This window comes from Somniosus microcephalus, chromosome 3 (genome assembly GCF_052327205.1).
Source record: "Somniosus microcephalus isolate GS21.2 chromosome 3, FLI_Smic_1.0, whole genome shotgun sequence".
Lineage (NCBI taxonomy): Eukaryota > Metazoa > Chordata > Chondrichthyes > Squaliformes > Somniosidae > Somniosus > Somniosus microcephalus.
The window spans coordinates 225,825,550-225,843,413 of record NC_140989.1 but is presented as its reverse complement, the minus strand read 5'-3'; the positions used below and the strand labels follow the sequence as shown (position 1 = coordinate 225,843,413).

The window sequence follows — 17,864 nt, the reverse complement described above, 5'->3', positions numbered from 1 at the left end:
TAACCCAACCTGTCCCTGACCCAGCCTCTCCCTCCAGCCCAGCCCTAACCCAACCTGTCCCTGACCCAGCCTCTCTCTCCAGCTCACCCCTAACACAACCTGTCCCTGACCCAGCCTCGCCCTCCAGCTCACCCCTAACCCAACCTGTCCCTGACCCAGCCTCTCTCTCCAGCTCACCCCTAACCCAACCTGTCCCTGACCCAGCCTCTCCCTCCAGCTCACCCCTAACCCAACCTGTCCCTGACCCAGCCTCTCCCTCCAGCTCACCCCTAACACAACCTGTCCCTGACCCAGCCTCTCCCTCCAGCTCACCCCTAACCCAACCTGTCCCTGACCCAGCCTCTACCTCCAGCTCACCCCTAACCCAACCAGTCCCTGACCCAGCCTCTCCCTCCAGCTCACCCCTAACCCAACCTGTCCCTGACCCAGCCTCTCCCTCCAGCCCACCCGTAACACAACCTGTCCCTGACCCAACCTCTCCCTCCAGCCCAGCCCTAACCCAACCTGTCCCTGACCCAGCCTCTCCCTCCAGCCCACCCCTAACCCAACCTGTCCCTGACCCAGCCTCTCCCTCCAGCCCACCCCTAACCCAACCTGTCCCTGACCCAGCCTCTCCCTCCAGCCCACCCCTAACCCAACCTGTCCCTGACCCAGCCTCGCCCTCCAGCCCACCCCTAACCCAACCTGTCCCTGACCCAGCCTCTCCCTCCAGCTCACCCCTAACACAACCTGTCCCTGACCCAACCTCTCCCTCCAGCCCAGCCCTAACCCAACCTGTCCCTGACCCAGCCTCTCCCTCCAGCCCACCCCTAACCCAACCTGTCCCTCACCCAGCCTCTCTCTCCAGCCCAGCCCTAACACAACCTGTCCCTGACCCAGCCTCTCCCTCCAGCTCACCCCTAACCCAACCTGTCCCTGACCCAGCCTCTCCCTCCAGCTCACCCCTAACACAACCTGTCCCTGACCCAGCCTCTCTCTCCAGCTCACCCCTAACCCAACCTGTCCCTAACCCAGCCTCTCTCTCCAGCCCACCCCTAGCCCAACCTGTCCCTGACCCAGCCTCTCTCTCCAGCCCACCCCTAACCCAACCTGTCCCTGACCCAGCCTCTCTCTCCAGCCCACCCCTAACCCAACCTGTCCCTGACCCAGCCTCTCCCTCCAGCCCAGCCCTAACCCAACCTATCCCTGACCCAGCCTCTCTCTCCAGCTCACCCCTAACCCAACCTGTCCCTGACCCAGCCTCTCTCTCCAGCCCACCCCTAACCCAACCTGTCCCTGACCCAGCCTCTCTCTCCAGCCCAGCCCTAACCCAACCTGTCCCTGACCCAGCCTCTCCATCCAGCTCACCCCTAACACAACCTGTCCCTGACCCAGCCTCTCCCTCCAGCTCACCCCTAACCCAACCTGTCCCTGACCCAGCCTCTCCCTCCAGCCCAGCCCTAACCCAACCTATCCCTGACCCAGCCTCTCTCTCCAGCTCACCCCTAACCCAACCTGTCCCTGACCCAGCCTCTCTCTCCAGCTCACCCCTAACCCAACCTGTCCCTGACCCAGCCTCTCCCTCCAGCCCAGCCCTAACCCAACCTATCCCTGACCCAGCCTCTCTCTCCAGCTCACCCCTAACCCAACCTGTCCCTGACCCAGCCTCTCTCTCCAGCTCACCCCTAACCCAACCTGTCCCTGACCCAGCCTCTCTCTCCAGCCCACCCCTAACCCAACCTGTCCCTGACCCAGCCTCTCCCTCCAGCCCACCCCTAACACAACCTGTCCCTGACCCAGCCTCTCCCTCCAGCTCACCCCTAACACAACCTGCCGTGACCCAGCCTCTCCCTCCAGCTCACCCCTAACCCAACCTGTCCCTGACCCAGCCTCTCCCTCCAGCCCACCCCTAACCCAACCTGTCCCTGACCCAGCCTCTCCCTCCAGCTCACCCCTAACCCAACCTGTCCCTGACCCAGCCTCTCCCTCCAGCCCACCCCTAACCCAACCTGTCCCTGACCCAGCCTCTCTCTCCAGCCCACCCCTAACCCAACCTGTCCCTGACCCAGCCTCTCCTTCCAGCCCACCCCGAACCCAACCTGTCCCTGACCCAGCCTCTCCCTCCAGCTCACCCCTAACCCAACCTGTCCCTGACCCAGCCTCTCCCTCCAGCCCACCCCTAACCCAACCTGTCCCTGACCCAGCCTCTCCCTCCAACCCACCCCTAACCCAACCTGTCCCTGACCCAGCCTCGCCCTCCAGCTCACCCCTAACTCAACATGTCCCTGACCCAGCCTCTCCCGCCAGCCCACCCCTAACTCAACCTGTCCCTGACCCAGCCTCTCCCTCCAGCTCACCCCTAACCCAACCTGTCCCTGACCCAGCCTCGCCCTCCAGCTCACCCCTAACCCAACCTGTCCCTGACCCAGCCTCTCCCTCTAGCTCACCCCAACACAACCTGTCCCTGACCCAGCCTCTCCCTCCAGCTCACCCCTAACCCAACCTGTCCCTGACCCAGCCTCTCCCTCCAGCCCACCCCTAACCCAACCTGTCCCTGACCCAGCCTCTCCCTCCAGCCCACCCCTAACCCAACCTGTCCCTGACCCAGCCTCTCCCTCCAGCCCACCCCTAACCCAACCTGTCCCTGACCCAGCCTCTCCCTCCAGCCCAGCCCTAACCCAACCTGTCCCTGACCCAGCCTCTCCCTCCAGCTCACCCCTAACCCAACCTGTCCCTGACCCAGCCTCTCCCTCCAGCCCACCCCTAACCCAACCTGTCCCTGACCCAGCCTCTCCCTCCAGCCCAGCCCTAACCCAACCTGTCCCTGACCCAGCCTCTCTCTCCAGCCCACCCCTAACACAACCTGTCCCTGACCCAGCCTCTCCCTCCAGCCCAGCCCTAACCCAACCTGTCCCTGACCCAGCCTCTCCCTCCAGCTCACCCCTAACACAACCTGTCCTTGACCCAGCCTCTCCCTCCAGCTCACCCCTAACCCAACCTGTCCCTGACCCAGCCTCTCCCTCCAGCCCACCCCTAACCCAACCTGTCCCTGACCCAGCCTCTCTCTCCAGCTCACCCCTAACACAACCTGTCCCTGACCCAGCCTCTCCCTCCAGCTCACCCCTAACCCAACCTGTCCCTGACCCAGCCTCTCCCTCCAGCCCAGCCCTAACCCAACCTATCCCTGACCCAGCCTCTCCATCCAGCCCACCCCTAACCCAACCTGTCCCTAACCCAGCCTCTCCCTCCAGCCCAGCCTTAACCCAACCTGTCCCTGACCCAGCCTCTCCCTCCAACCCACCCCTAACCCAACCTGTCCCTGACCCAGCCTCTCCCTCCAGCCCAGCCTTAACCCAACCTGTCCCCGACCCAGCCTCTCCCTCCAGCTCACCCCTAACACAACCTGTCCCTGACCCAGCCTCTCCCTCCAACCCACCCCTAACCCAACCTGTCCCTGACCCAGCCTCTCCCTCCAGCTCACCCCTAACCCAACCTGTCCCTGACCCAGCCTCTCCCTCCAGCCCAGCCCTAACACAACCTGTCACTGACCCAGCCTCTCCCTCCAGCTCACCCCTAACCCAACCTGTCCCTGACCCAGCCTCTCCCTCCAGCCCACCCCTAACCCAACCTGTCCCTGACCCAGCCTCTCCCTCCAGCCCACCCCTAACACAACCTGTCCCTGACCCAGCCTCTCCCTCCAACCCACCCCTAACCCAACCTGTCCCTGACCCAGCCTCTCCCTCCAGCTCACCCCTAACACAACCTGTCCCTGACCCAGCCTCTCCCTCCAGCTCACCCCTAACCCAACCTGTCCCTGACCCAGCCTCTCCCTCCAGCTCACCCCTAACCCAACCTGTCCCTGACCCAGCCTCTCCCTCCAGCTCACCCCTAACCCAACCTGTCCCTGACCCAGCCTCTCCCTCCAGCCCACCCCTAACCCAACCTGTCCCTGACCCAGCCTCTCCCTCCAGCTCACCCCTAACACAACCTGTCCCTGACCCAGCCTCTCCCTCCAGCTCACCCCTAACACAACCTGTCCCTGACCCAGCCTCTCCCTCCAGCTCACCCCTAACACAACCTGTCCCTGACCCAGCCTCTCCCTCCAGCTCACCCCTAACACAACCTGTCCCTGGCCCAGCCTCTCCCTCCAGCCCACCCCGAACCCAACCTGTCCCTAACCCAGCCTCTCCCTCCAGCCCACCCCTAACCCAACCTGTCCCTGACCCAGCCTCTCCCTCCAGCTCACCCCTAACACAACCTGTCCCTAACCCAGCCTCTCCCTCCAGCCCACCCCTAACTCAACTTGTCCCTAGCCCACCCCTAACTTGTCCCTAACCCAGCCTCTCCCTCCAGCCCACCCCTAAACCAAACTGTCCCTGACCCAGCCGCTCCATCCAGCTTACCACCACCCCAAGCAGCCCCCACACCCGCCCATTCTGCCTCCCTCCGTCCAGTGTGCCCATCGGGCAAACCATCACCCATTTACCTGGTGCCGCAGACTCCACTCCGGCCTCGAAGATGGCGCTCGGTTTGTGAACATTTTTGTAGTAGATCAGCAGCTCAACATCCTTATCAAACTTGTGTCCATCCGTCAGAGACAGCTGGGGGTGAGGATCAGAAACCGGTAATCAGACACAGAATGAGAGACACCAGTCAGTGTACAGATATCTCCCTGAGGGAGAGGGACTGAGCGACACCAGTCAGTGTACAGATATCTCCCTGAGGGTGAGGGACTGAGAAACACCAGTCAGTGTACAGATATCTTCCTGAGGGAGAGGGACTGACAGACACCAGTCAGTGTACAGATATCTCCCTGAGGGAGAGGGACTGAGAGACACCAGTCAGTGTACAGATATCTCCCTGAGGGAGAGAGACTGAGAGACACCAGTCAGTGTACAGATATCTCTCTGAGGGAGAGGGACTGAGAGACACCAGTCAGTGTACAGATATCTCCCTGAGGGAGAGGGGCTGAGAGACACCAGTCAGTGTACAGATATCTCCCTGAGGGAGAGGGGACTGAGAGACACCAGCCAGTGTACAGATATCTCCCTGAGGGAGAGGGACTGAGAGACACCAGTCAGTGTACAGATATCTCCCTGAGAGAGAGGGGACTGAGTGACACCAGTCAGTGTACAGATGTCTCCCTGAGGGAGAGAGGACTGAGAGACACCAGTCGGTGTACAGATATCTCCCTGAGGGAGAGGGACTGAGACACCAGTCAGTGTACAGATATCTCCCTGAGGGAGAGGGACTGAGAGACACCAGTGTACAGATATCTCCCTGAGGGAGAGGGACTGAGAGACACCAGTCAGTGTACAGATATCTCCCTGAGGGAGAGAGGACTGAGTGACACCAGTCAGTGTACAGGTATCTCCCTGAGGGAGAGGGACTGAGAGACACCAGTCAGTGTACAGATATCTCCCTGAGGGAGAGGGACTGAGAGACACCAGTCAGTGTACAGATATCTCCCTGAGGGAGAGGGACTGAGCGACACCAGTGTACAGGTATCTCCCTGAGGGAGAGGGACTGAGAGACACCAGTCAGTGTACAGATATCTCCCTGAGGGAGAGTGACTGAGCGACACCAGTGTACAGGTATCTCCCTGAGGGAGAGGGACTGAGAGACACCAGTCAGTGTACAGATATCTCCCTGAGGGAGAGGGACTGAGAGACACCAGTCAGTGTACAGATATCTCTCTGAGGGAGAGGGGACTGAGAGACACCAGTCGGTGTACAGATATCTCCCTGAGGGAGAGGGACTGAGAGACACCAGTCGGTGTACAGATATCTCCCTGAGGGAGAGGGACTGAGAGACACCAGTCAGTGTACAGATACCTCCCTGAGGGAGAGAGGACTGAGTGACACCAGTCAGTGTACAGATATCTCCCTGAGGGAGAGGGACTGAGAGACACCAGTCAGTGTACAGATATCTCTCTGAGGGAGAGGGGACTGAGAGACACCAGTCGGTGTACAGATATCTCCCTGAGGGAGAGGGACTGAGAGACACCAGTCAGTGTACAGATATCTCCCTGAGGGAGAGGGGACTGAGAGACACCAGTCGGTGTACAGATATCTCTCTGAGGGAGAGGGGACTGAGAGACACCAGTCGGTGTACAGATATCTCCCTGAGGGAGAGGGACTGAGAGACACCAGTCAGTGTACAGATATCTCCCTGAGGGAGAGGGACTGAGAGACACCAGTCAGTGTACAGATATCTCCCTGAGGGAGAGAGGACTGAGACACCAGTCAGTGTACAGATATCTCCCTGAGGGAGAGGGACTGAGAAACACCAGTCAGTGTACAGATATCTCCCTGACTTATTGTCAGACACTAACACAATGCAGAAACACACTCAGAACCAAAAAAGAGCAATATATTAAGAATGCACTCAGCTCCATGGAGGAATCCATTGATTCCAATTGTTTCTGGGAAAACTTGAAAACACTACACAAAAAACAACACGACGATTTGGCCATTCAAAATGGGGACACATGGGTAAACCACTTTGAAAAATTATACCAGAAAAACACACTAAGACCAGAGCAACACCAAATATGCAAAAAACTGGAAAAGCTAGAAATGGCCATAAAAGATAACCAAAACCCACTAGACGCCATAATAACAGAAGAACTTCTTGAAAAACTCAAGGACCTGCGACCAGGAAAAGCCTGCGGGACAGACGGCATACTAAACGAGATGATTAAACACACAGACAACAAAATGAAACTGGCTATCCTAAAACTCTTCAACTTGGTTCTGAGTGTCGGTTATTTCCCTGATATCTGGAACAAAGGACTCATAACGCCCATATACAAAAGTGGGGACAAAATCGACCCAAACAACTATCGAGGCATCTGCGTAAACAGTAACCTGGGGAAGGTATTCTGTAGCATCATAAACAAAAGACTTATAAACTTCCTTGAGGAGCACAATGTCTTGAGTAAAAGCCAAATTGGATTCCTGCCAAACTATAGAACATCCGATCATATCTTCACCCTACAGACCCTAATTGACAAACACGTTCACCATAACAAAAGCAAAATCTACGCATGCTTTGTAGATTTCCAGAAAGCTTTTGACTCCATCTGGCATGACGGTTTATTCCTGAAACTTATCGAAAGTGGGGTAGGAGGGAAAACATATGATGTAATTAAATCAATGTATACAAACAACAAATGTGCAGTTAAAATTGGAGACAAACAAACAAAATACTTCCCACAGGGGTGGGGGGTGACGCAGGGCTCGCCAATCTCACCGACACTCTTTAATATTTACATAAATGGATTGGCAAAACTACTTGAACAATCTACAGCACCCGGCCTCACCCTATATGAATCCAAGGTTAAATTCCTCCTCTATGCAGACGACCTGGTTCTGCTGTCACCAACTAAAGAGGGTCTACAGCAGAACCTGGACCTGCTGGAGTCGTACTGCCAGACTTGGGCCCTGACAATAAATCCCCAAAAAACCAAAGTCCTTGTGTTCCAGCAAAGATCCAAACATCAGGGACCCAAAATAAATTTCACAGTAGGAACAACCAAAATTGAACAAACCACTAACTACACATACTTGGGCTTAAAAATCAGTTCTATGGGAAACTTCAAACTGGCTGTGAATGAACTGAAAGAGAAAGCAAGAAGGGCTTTCTATGCCATCAAAAAATCAATCCAAATAGAAATCCCAATTAGCATTTGGCTCAAAATTTTCAAATCAGTAATTGAACCAATTGCACTCTATGGCAGTGAAGTATGGGGACCGCTAACTCAACAAGAATTCGCAAAATGGGACAAACACCCAATTGAGATCCTACATGCAGAATTCTGTAAAAGTATCCTCCGGACTCAAAGGAAAACAGTAAACAATGCATGCAGGGCGGAACTAGGCCAATATCCATTACTAATCACTATCCAAAAAAGAGCCACCAAATTTTGGAACCACCTACAAATGAGCAACCCCCAATGCTATCACTACGACGCCCTGAAATGCCAAGAGCTGACCATAAAGAAGAATACCCTCAGTCAACTAGTCCTGGGACTCAGTGAAGTAACTACTAACAATACTAACAATAACCAGCCCCAGGACAGTGACAGGGTAACACAAAGAATTCGACCCAACACAATCGTCGCTAAGCAAAAGGAAAAATATCTGACATATTGGGCAGAAACAACAAAAACCCAAAGCAAACTCAATTGCTACTTGGCCCTAAACAGACAATACAACATAGCTGATTACCTGACCATGGTAAAGGATAACAAACTGAGAAGAACCTTGACAAGGTACAGACTTAGCGAACATAGCCTAGCGATCGAAAAAGGCAGACACAGGCAGACCAGGCTGCCAAGAGAAGACAGGATATGCTCTCACTGCAATCAGGGAGTAGTGGAGACAGAGATGCACTTCCTCACAGCCTGTGGAAAATATCAGGACATCAGGGAGAATTTCTACCAAAAATTCTCACAAATATGCCCTGAATTCAGAAATCTGAATGACAACCAAAAACTCCCATTCCTACTGGGAGAGGAGAGAAGCTGTGTAACACTGGCGGCACACTATGTTACAGCTTGCCATGAACAGAGGGACAACCAGTAAACTAAGAAATGAATATATATAAACAATGCGAATGTATATTTATACACTCAGGGATATACCTGTTTATACACTGTATGAATAGAACTGCGTTTATGTGCTCAACCATAAATGTATTTTGATGCTTTGGCAACATAAGATGTAACTTATCATGCCAATAAAGCGATTTGAATTGTGAATTGAGAGGGACTAAGAGACACCAGTCAGTGCACAGATATCTCCCTGAGGGAGAGGGGACTGAGAGACACCAGTCAGTGCACAGATATCTCCCTGAGGGAGAGGGGACTGAGAGACACCAGTCAGTCTACAGATATCTCCCTGAGGGACGGGGACTGAGAGACACCAGTCAGTCTACAGATATCTCCCTGAGGGAGAGGGGACTGAGAGACACCAGTCAGTGTACAGATATCTCCCTGAGGGAGAGGGACTGAGCGACACCAGTCAGTGTACAGATATCTCCCTGAGGGAGAGGGACTGAGACACCAGTCAGTCTACAGATATCTCCCTGAGGGTCGAGTCTGAGGCACTGACAATCCATCCCCTTCTGTTAGTTTCCTGGTTAGTGAATCAGCACGGTCTCCTACTCGGGCTCATACATTAGCTGCTTGAATTTGTGTAGCTCTTTCTGCCATCTCCCACCCCACAGCCCATCTCCCAACCACTGGGCCACTGCATTGAGCCCCCTCACCTTGGCCGACGTCTTGTCCTGGGTCAGATACTCCAGGGCGGTCAGCCCGCAGTTGGACTGGACGCAGGAGATCCCATGCGGGCAGTGGAACTGGGCCTTGAGACCCAAAGTGTAGGGCGGGTCGGCTACCCGCGGAATGCCTTGGGTCACGCTGGGGGTCTGGCCACCTGGGAGGGTCAAAGGTGGCATGGTTAGATTCCAGTCCCAGTCTCGCCGTCTCCTCCCTGCGCTCACACCGTTCCTCAACATGAAACCTGCCGTTCCATGTTCCTTGGGCTCTGCTTCCACCAACAATCAAGACATTTAAAATCCAAGCTTGACATCACCGAATCATTACTGCATTAACCCCCATCTTCCCTCAGCTCATTAAGATGAGGCACCTTTGGCCCGGATTCCCAATACCGGGGCTAAAAGGGTTAAATTACGAGGACAAGTTGCATAGACTAGGCTTGTATTCCCTCGAATATAGAAGATTAAAGGTGTGATCTAATCGAGGTGTTTAAGATGATTAAAGGAGTCGATAGGGTAGAGAGAGAGAAACTATTTCCTCTGGTGGGGGGAGTCCGGAACAAGGGGGCATGACCTTAATATCAGAGCCAGGCCATTCAGGGGTGATGTCAGGAAGCACTTCTTCACACAAAGGGCAGTGGAAATCTGGAACTCACTCCCCCCAAAAAGCTGTGGAGGCTGGGGGCCAATCGAAGACGTCAAAACTGAGATTGATAGATTTTCATTAGGCAAGGGCATTAAAGGTTAGGGAACCAGGGCGGGTAGATGGAGTTAACGTTAATTTCAACCATGATCTGATTGAATTGCAGAACAGGCTCGAGAGGCTGAATGGCCACCTCCTGTTCCTATGTAACAGGCTCGAGGGGCTGAATGGCCTCCTCCTGCTTCTATGTAACAGGCTCGAGGGGCTGAATGGCCTCCTCCTGTTCCTGTGTAACAGGCTCGAGGGGCTGAATGGCCTCCTCCTGCTTCTATTTAACAGGCTCGAGGGGCTGAATGGCCTCCTCCTGTTCCTGTGTAACAGGCCCGAGGGGCTGAATGGCCTCCTCCTGTTCCTGTGTAACAGGCCCGAGGGGCTGAATGGCCTGCTCCTGTTCGTATGCTAGAGGCACAACTGGCCTCCTGCTCCAATATTATAGGCTCAAAAAGGCTGAATGGCCTGATCTTATTCCTATGTTGTAGGCTCAAGGGGCTGAATGTCCTCCTCTTACTCTGATGTAACAGGCCCGAGGGGATGAATGGCCTCCTCCTGTTCCTATTTGGAGTGGAATGGACTCCAGAGATAAGAAGCGTCCGACACATCGCACTGCGTCAGTATAGAGCGCGGGTCCCAGTGAGCGCTGGATGCAGTGAGTCCACTATCTGGACCGCTTTTAATGAGGGAGCTTCTTCATTTAAAGAAGGTACAGATACCTGCGGGATAGATGGGGCAATGGGTCACATCTTGATCTTTCACACTCTGGGACCTGGGATCAAATCCAGAACCAGACAGAAAGGATGCTGTATGCGCCCTGGGAGTGTATGATGGGACAGTGTAGAGGAAGCTTTACTCTGTATCTAACCCGTGCTGTACCTGCCCTGGGAGTGTTTGATGGGACACTGTAGAGGGAGCTTTACTCTGTATCTAACCCATGCTGTAGCTGCCCTGGGAGTGTTTGATGGGACAGTGTAGAGGGAGCTTTACTCTGTATCTAACCCGTGCTGTACCTGCCCTGGGAGTGTTTGATGGGACAGTGTAGAGGGAGCTTTACTCTGTATCTAACCCGTGCTGTAGCTGCCCTGGGGGTGTTTGATGGGACAGTGTAGAGGGAGCTTTACTCTGTATCTAACCCGTGCTGTACCTGCCCTGGGAGTGTTTGATGGGATAGTGTAGAGGGAGCTTTACTCTGTATCTAACCCGTGCTGTACCTGCCCTGGGAGTGTATGATGGGACAGTGTAGAGGAAGCTTTACTCTGTATCTAACCCATGCTGTAGCTGCCCTGGGAGTGTTTGATGGGACAGTGTAGAGGGAGCTTTACTCTGTATCTAACCCGTGCTGTACCTGCCCTGGGAGTGTTTGATGGGACAGTGTAGAGGGAGCTTTACTCTGTATCTAACCCGTGCTTTACCTGCCCTGGGAGTGTTTGATGGGACAGTGTAGAGGGAGCTTTACTCTGTATCTAACCCGTGCTGTACCTGCCCTGGGAGTGTTTGATGGGACAGTGTAGAGGGAGCTTTACTCTGTATCTAACCCGTGCTGTATCTGCCCCGGGTGAGTTCGATGCTGACCCGTTGAGTCTGACCCCCGATCGTTGCCGGTATAACTCGTGGACCCGAGCCTCACCTGCCGGCGTGTAGCGGGGGTTGAGAATGGCGGGCAGGACGAAGCGCAGTGCACCATCAGCCTCGAGTGCCAGCTCCTGGACGAAGGAGAAGGAGACGCTGGCGCTCTGACCGGGCGGCAGGTTCCCCACGGTGCAGGTGAAGATGTCGCTGCTGCTGCTGTCCTCCTCCAGCAGAAAGCCCTGATGGCCAGAGGAGATCGCATCGTCATACTCGTCCTTGGCCTGTGTGGTGGGCGGGGCCGGCAGAGGGGAAAGAGGAGAAGGAATTGTTGGTTAGAAAAGAGGCAATCACAGACTAGGGTCAGCAACCCTCCAGCATTGTCCTGGAGTCTCCCGGAATCCTAACTCGCACCCCGGCCTCAGGAACCCCTGGCTCAGCCACCCCCAGCCTCAGGTACCTCGGCCTTAGGACCCCGACTCAGGAACACGAGCCTCGGGAAGCCCCGCCTCCACCTCAGGGAGCCATTTGACCTCAGCCTCCGCCCCCCCGAATCAATCTCCCACCTTCTGTTTCTCCTTAATCTCGGCCACAATCTTCTTCCCATCCACCGTGGCCTGGAAGTTGTAGACTGCGGCATCACTGTCCATGGGGAAGACGAAGACGGCCTCCACGGGATTGGTCTCCTCATTCCAGTACTCCAGGCTTGCAGACACATCAGCCACAAAGCCCGTCACCTCCACCTCCACCGAGATACTCCTCAGGGGGACTGCAACCGGGGAGAGAACAGCACGGTGAGGGGAGTCAGCACTGGGGGCCAATGGGCCCAACACCTTCTCATACACTCCCATTGTACACAATCCCAATGGACCCAACACTTTCCCATACACTCCCATTGTACACAATCCCAATGGACCCAACCCCTTCCCATTCACTCCCATTGTACACAATCCCAATGGACCCAACCCCTTCCCATTCACTCCCATTGTACACAATCCCAATGGACCCAACCCCTTCCCATTCACTCCCATTGTACACAATCCCAATGGACCCAACCCCTTCCCATTCACTCCCATTGTACACAATCCCAATGGACCCAACACCTTCTCATACACTCCCATTGTACACAATCCAAATGGACCCAACCTCTTCCCATTCACTGCATTTGTACACAATCCCATTAGATCTTAACCCTTCCACATTTCATTGCCTGGAACAAACAGAATAAGCGACAGGCGGCTGTGAGCAACAATTCATGCCTACATAACAAGTCCACTGTAAGAATCATGCTTTAAACGGCTTAGATGTAGAGAGCTCCAGGACGTGGCCCCATGTGGTTACTTCTCTCTCCCGCAGGAAGAACGGGTTAAGTTTGTTTCTTTCCTTGTTATACTGTTGCTCGAGCATTGTGTAAACAATACTTATGTTAATTGTCACACAGTAAACTGACAAATTGCAGCTGAAATGCTGCCAGATACACATTCTATTTACTCCCATTACCTACAATCCCAGTGGACCCAAACCCTATCTCAGTCACTCCCACTGTGCACATAGGAGCATAGGAACAGAAGGAAGCCATTCAGCCCATCAAGCCTGTTCCAGCATTGAATGAGATCATAGAATCATAGACTGATACAGCACAGGAGGAGGCCATTTGGCCCAACATGCCTGTGCCGGCTCTTTGGTAGAGCTACCTAACTAGCTCCACTCCATGACTCTTTCCCCATAGCCCTGCAATTTTTTTCCCCCCTACAAGTATTTATACAATTCACTTTTGAAAGTTACTATTGAATCTGCTTCCACCACCCTTTCAGGCAGTGCATTGCAGATCACAACAACTCGCTGTGTAAAGAATATTTCCTCATGTCGCCTCGGGTTCTTTTGCCAATCACCATGAATCTGTGTCCTCTGGTTAACGACCCTTCTGTCGCTGGAAACACTTTCTCCTTATTAACTCGATCAAAACCCTTCATGATTTTGAACACCTCTATCGAATCTCCTCTTAACCCTCTCTGCCCGAAGGTGAACAACCCCAGCTTCTCCTGTCTATCCACGTAACTGAAGTCCCTCATCCCTGGCACCATTCCAGTATTAATCTTTTCCGCACCCTTGCTAAGGTCTTGACATCCTTCCTAAAGTGTGGCGCCCAGAATATATTAGGGTTGTAGGACTAGGAGCAGGCCATTCAGCTCCTCGAGCCTGTTCCGCCATTCAATGAGATCACGGCTGATCTGTATTCTAACTCCATCCACCCACCCACCTTTGCTCCATATCCCTTAATACCCTTGGCTAGCAAAAGTCTATCGCTCTCCGGTTTAAAATGATTAATTCAGCTAGCATCTACTGCTTTTTGGGGGAAAGAGAGTTCCAGATTTCCACTACCCCTTGCGTGAAGGAGTGTTTCCTAACTTCTCTCTGAACGGCCTGGCTCTGATTTGAAGCATTGGTTCGGACGAAAGGTCATCGACCTGAAACGTTAACTCTGTTTCTCACTCCACAGATGCTGCCTGACCTGCTGAGTATTTCCAGCATTCTCTGTTTTTATTTCTGATTTGAAGGTTATGTCCCCTTGTCCTAGACTCCTCCACCTGTGAAGGAGCTGATTGGTAAGTAGGACCTGGTGAGTATTTCTACAGTCCTGTCATTAAAGTCAAAGTAAGGTCTCTAGTTTAGAGTAAGTAGTGTTTAAAGGGAAGTAAGGTTCCTAGTGTATTTAATATTCTTTAATTTAAAGGAAGGGAATAAATTAAGGGTAGGGCATGGCAGGGTAGCTCGGCAGCGTGGAGTGCTCCTCCCGTGCTATATGGGAAGTCAGGGACACTTTCAGTGTCCAGGGCAAGCACATGTGCAGGAAGTGTCTCCAGCTGCAGCTACTCGAAATCCGCGTTTCAAAACTGGAGCTGCGGCTGGAGTCACTGTGGAGCATCCGCGAAGCTGAGATCTTCGTGGATAGAACGTTTAACGAGGTGGTCACACCGTAGGTAAAAGTGCACAGGTAGACAGGAAATGGGTGACCACCAGACAGAGTAAAAGAACTAGGAAGGTAGTGCAGGAGTCCCCTGGGTTCATCTCCCTCTCCAACAGATTTTGCGTTTTGGATAGTGATGAGGGAGATGGTTTCTCAGGGGAATGCAGCAAGAGCCAAGTCCGTGGCACTATGAGTGGCTCAGCTGCACAGGAGGGGAGGAAAAAGAGTGGGAGAGCAGTAGTGATAGGGGGTTCTATCGTAAGGGGAACAGATAGATGTTTCTGTAGCCATAGACGTGACTCAAAGATGGTATGTTGCCTCCCTGGTGCCAGGGTCACGGATGTCACTGAACGGTTGCAGGGCATTCTGAAGGGGGAGGGCGAACAGTGGTTCACATTGGTAAAAACAAGTCAGCCTGGAAGGCAGAGCAAATATGTAACGGCACAAGGGAGTATGACAAGGCTGGATGGCATTTATTTTAATGCAAGGAGTCTTGCGAGTAAGGCAGATGAATTGAAGGTGTTGATGAACACATGGGAGTATGATATTGTTGCTACCACAGAGACATGGTTGAGGGAGGGGCAGGACTGGCAGCTCAATACTCCGGGGTATAGGATCTTCAGGCGAGACAGAGGGGGGTGTAAAAGAGGTGGGGGTGTCGCAATATTAATCAAGGAGTCAATTACTGCTGTACGGAGGGATGATATCTTAGCAAGTTCCTCTAATGAGGCCGTATGGGTAGAACTTAAAAACAAAAAGGGGGCAAGCACTTTGCTGGGAGTGTACTATAGGCCCCCAAACAGTCAGGGGGAGATAGAGGAACAGATATGTAGGCAAATCTCAGCGAAGTGTAGAAATAATAGGGTAATAATAGTAGGCGATTTCAACTTCCCCAATATTAACTGGGATAGTCAGAGTGTGAAAGGCTTAGAGGGTGCAGAATTCTTACAGTGCATCCAGGAGAGCTTTTTGAGCCAGCATGTAGAAAGTCCTACAAGAGAGGGGGTGGTACTGGACCTAATTCTAGGGAATGTACCCAGGCAAGTGGTAGAAGTGTCAGTAGGAGAGCATTTTGGTGACAGTGACCATAATTCGGTGAGTTTTAAGGTAGTCATGGAAAAGAACAAAGATGGACCGGAAATAAAGGTTCTAAATTGGGGGAAGGCCGATTTTAATATGATAAGGCAGCATCTGGCCAAAGTGGACTGGGATCAGCTACTTGTAGGAAAATCCACATCAGAGCAGTGGGAGTCTTTCAGAAAGGAAATAGAGAGAGTACAGCGCCAACATGTTCCCGTAACGGTCAAGGGTGGGACCAACAAGTCCAGGGAACCCTGGATGTCAAGGGATATACAAGAATGAATTAGGAAAAAAAGGGAGGCTTTTGGCAGATACAAAGGACTAAAAACAGTGGAAGCCCTAGAGGAGTATAGAAAGTGCAGGGGGGTAGTTAAAAAAGAAATTAGGAGAGCGAAGAGGGGGCACTAAAAAACACTGGCGGGCAAAATAAAGGAAAATCCCAAGGTGTTTTATAAGTATATTAAGGGCAAGAAGATAACCAGGGAAAGAGTAGGGACCATTAGGGACTAAAGTGGCAATCTGTGTGTAGAGCCGGAAGATGTGGGTGAGGTTTTAAATGGATATTTTGCATCTGTGTTCAGTATGGAGAAGGACGATGCAGGCATAGAAATCAGGCAGGGGGATTGTGATATACTTGAACAAATTAGTATTGAGAGGGATGAGGTACTAGCGGTTTTAGCAGGCTTAAAAGTGGATAAATTACTCTATGGCCGGCGTGGACACGGTGTCCGAAGGGCCTCTTTCTGTGCTGTATAACTCTATGACTCTCTATGACTCTATGACCAGCAGAAAAAAGGTTTCTCTCCATCTATCAATTCCTTTCAAAATCCTAAAAACCTCAATCAATCAACCCTACAACCTTCAATATTCCAGGGAATACGAGCTTTGTTTGTGTAATCTCTCCTCATAACCCCAGTGGACCCAGCCTGTTCCCAACCTGGCACCCTGTGACCAGTTTCTGGGAGATCCTTTACCTGGGGTGTTCTTCACAGTCACGAGTCCGCAGGGTCTTTCCATGGTGTAGCTGGAATGTGAAAAAGACATGAATAGCGTGGGCATTGAATCTGGACCCGCCCCATCAGTCTCCCCATTTGTAACTCACCTTTGCAAGCCACAAAGCTCAGGCCCCACTGACTCATTCAGAGGCTTGCGACACCAGGAGCAAGGTTGTGTTGTTGGGATATCAGCCGCGAGTGCTGAATGACAAAGACCATGTTTAGAGGCTGCAGAGGGTCGCTGAATGTCCCCTCAGGCCTCAGGTAGCAGGCCTCAAATATCTGGCCCTAGGTAGCAGGCACAAGGCATCAGGCGCCAAATAACAGGGCCCAGGCATCAGGCTCCAAATGACAAACCCAGGCATCAGGGCCCAAATAACAAACCCAGGCATCAGGGCCCAAATAACAGGGCCCAGGCATCAAGCTCCAAATAACAGAGCCCAGGCATCAGGGCCCAAATAACAGGGCCCAGGCATCAGGCTCCAAATAACAGGGCCCAGGCATCAGGGCCCAAATAACAGGGCCCAGGGCCCAAATAACAGGGCCCAGGCATCAGGCTCCAAATAACAGGGCCCAGGCATCAGGGCCCAAATAACAGGGCCCAGGCATCAGGCTCCAAATAACAGGGTCCAGGCATCAGGGCCCAAATAACAGGGCCCAGGCATCAGGGCCCAAATAACAGAGCCCAGGCATCAGGGCCCAAATAACAGGGCCCAGGCATCAGGCTCCAAATAACAGGGCCCAGGCATCAGGCTCCAAATAACAGGGCCCAGGCATCAGGCTCCAAATAACAGGGCCCAGGCATCAGGGCCCAAACAACACGGCCCAGGCATCAGGGCCCTAATAACAGGGCCCAGGCATCAGGGCCCAAATAACAGGGCCCAGGCATCAGGCTCCAAATAACAGGGCCCAGGCATCAGGGCCCAAATAACAGGGCCCAGGCATCAGGCTCCAAATAACAGGGCCCAGGCATCAGGCTCCAAATAACAGGGCCCAGGCATCAGGGCCCAAATAACAGGGCCCAGGCATCAGGCTCCAAATAACAGGGCCCAGTCATCAGGCTCCAAATAACAGGGCCCAGGCATCAGGGCCCAAATAACAGGGCCCAGGCATCAGGTTCCAAATAACAGGGCCCAGGCATCAGGCTCCAAATAACAGGGCCCAGGCATCAGGCTCCAAATAACAGGGCCCAGTCATCAGGCTCCAAATAACAGGGCCCAGGCATCAGGCTCCAAATAACAGGGCCGAGGCATCAGGGCCCAAATAACAGGGCCCAGGCATCAGGCTCCAAATAACA

At 53.1% G+C, this 17,864-nt stretch overlaps 1 protein-coding gene across 3 annotated transcripts in view; it reads right to left on the bottom strand.

Annotated features, from left to right (window-relative positions):
- Nucleotides 1-17,864, bottom strand: part of LOC147121742 (von Willebrand factor A domain-containing protein 5A-like) — a 273,727-nt gene that overhangs the window by 250,934 nt on the left and 4,929 nt on the right. For all 3 annotated transcript variants that reach the window (XM_085982208.1, XM_085982206.1, XM_085982207.1), the window contains exons 2-6: nucleotides 16,547-16,596; nucleotides 12,091-12,293; nucleotides 11,586-11,808; nucleotides 9,253-9,419; nucleotides 4,466-4,580 (exon numbers count right to left, since the gene is read on the bottom strand). In XM_085982208.1, the coding sequence (XP_085838334.1) occupies nucleotides 4,466-4,580; nucleotides 9,253-9,419; nucleotides 11,586-11,808; nucleotides 12,091-12,293; nucleotides 16,547-16,589 (751 nt within the window). In that variant the 5' untranslated portion in view covers nucleotides 16,590-16,596. The remainder of the gene's footprint in view (nucleotides 1-4,465; nucleotides 4,581-9,252; nucleotides 9,420-11,585; nucleotides 11,809-12,090; nucleotides 12,294-16,546; nucleotides 16,597-17,864) is intronic.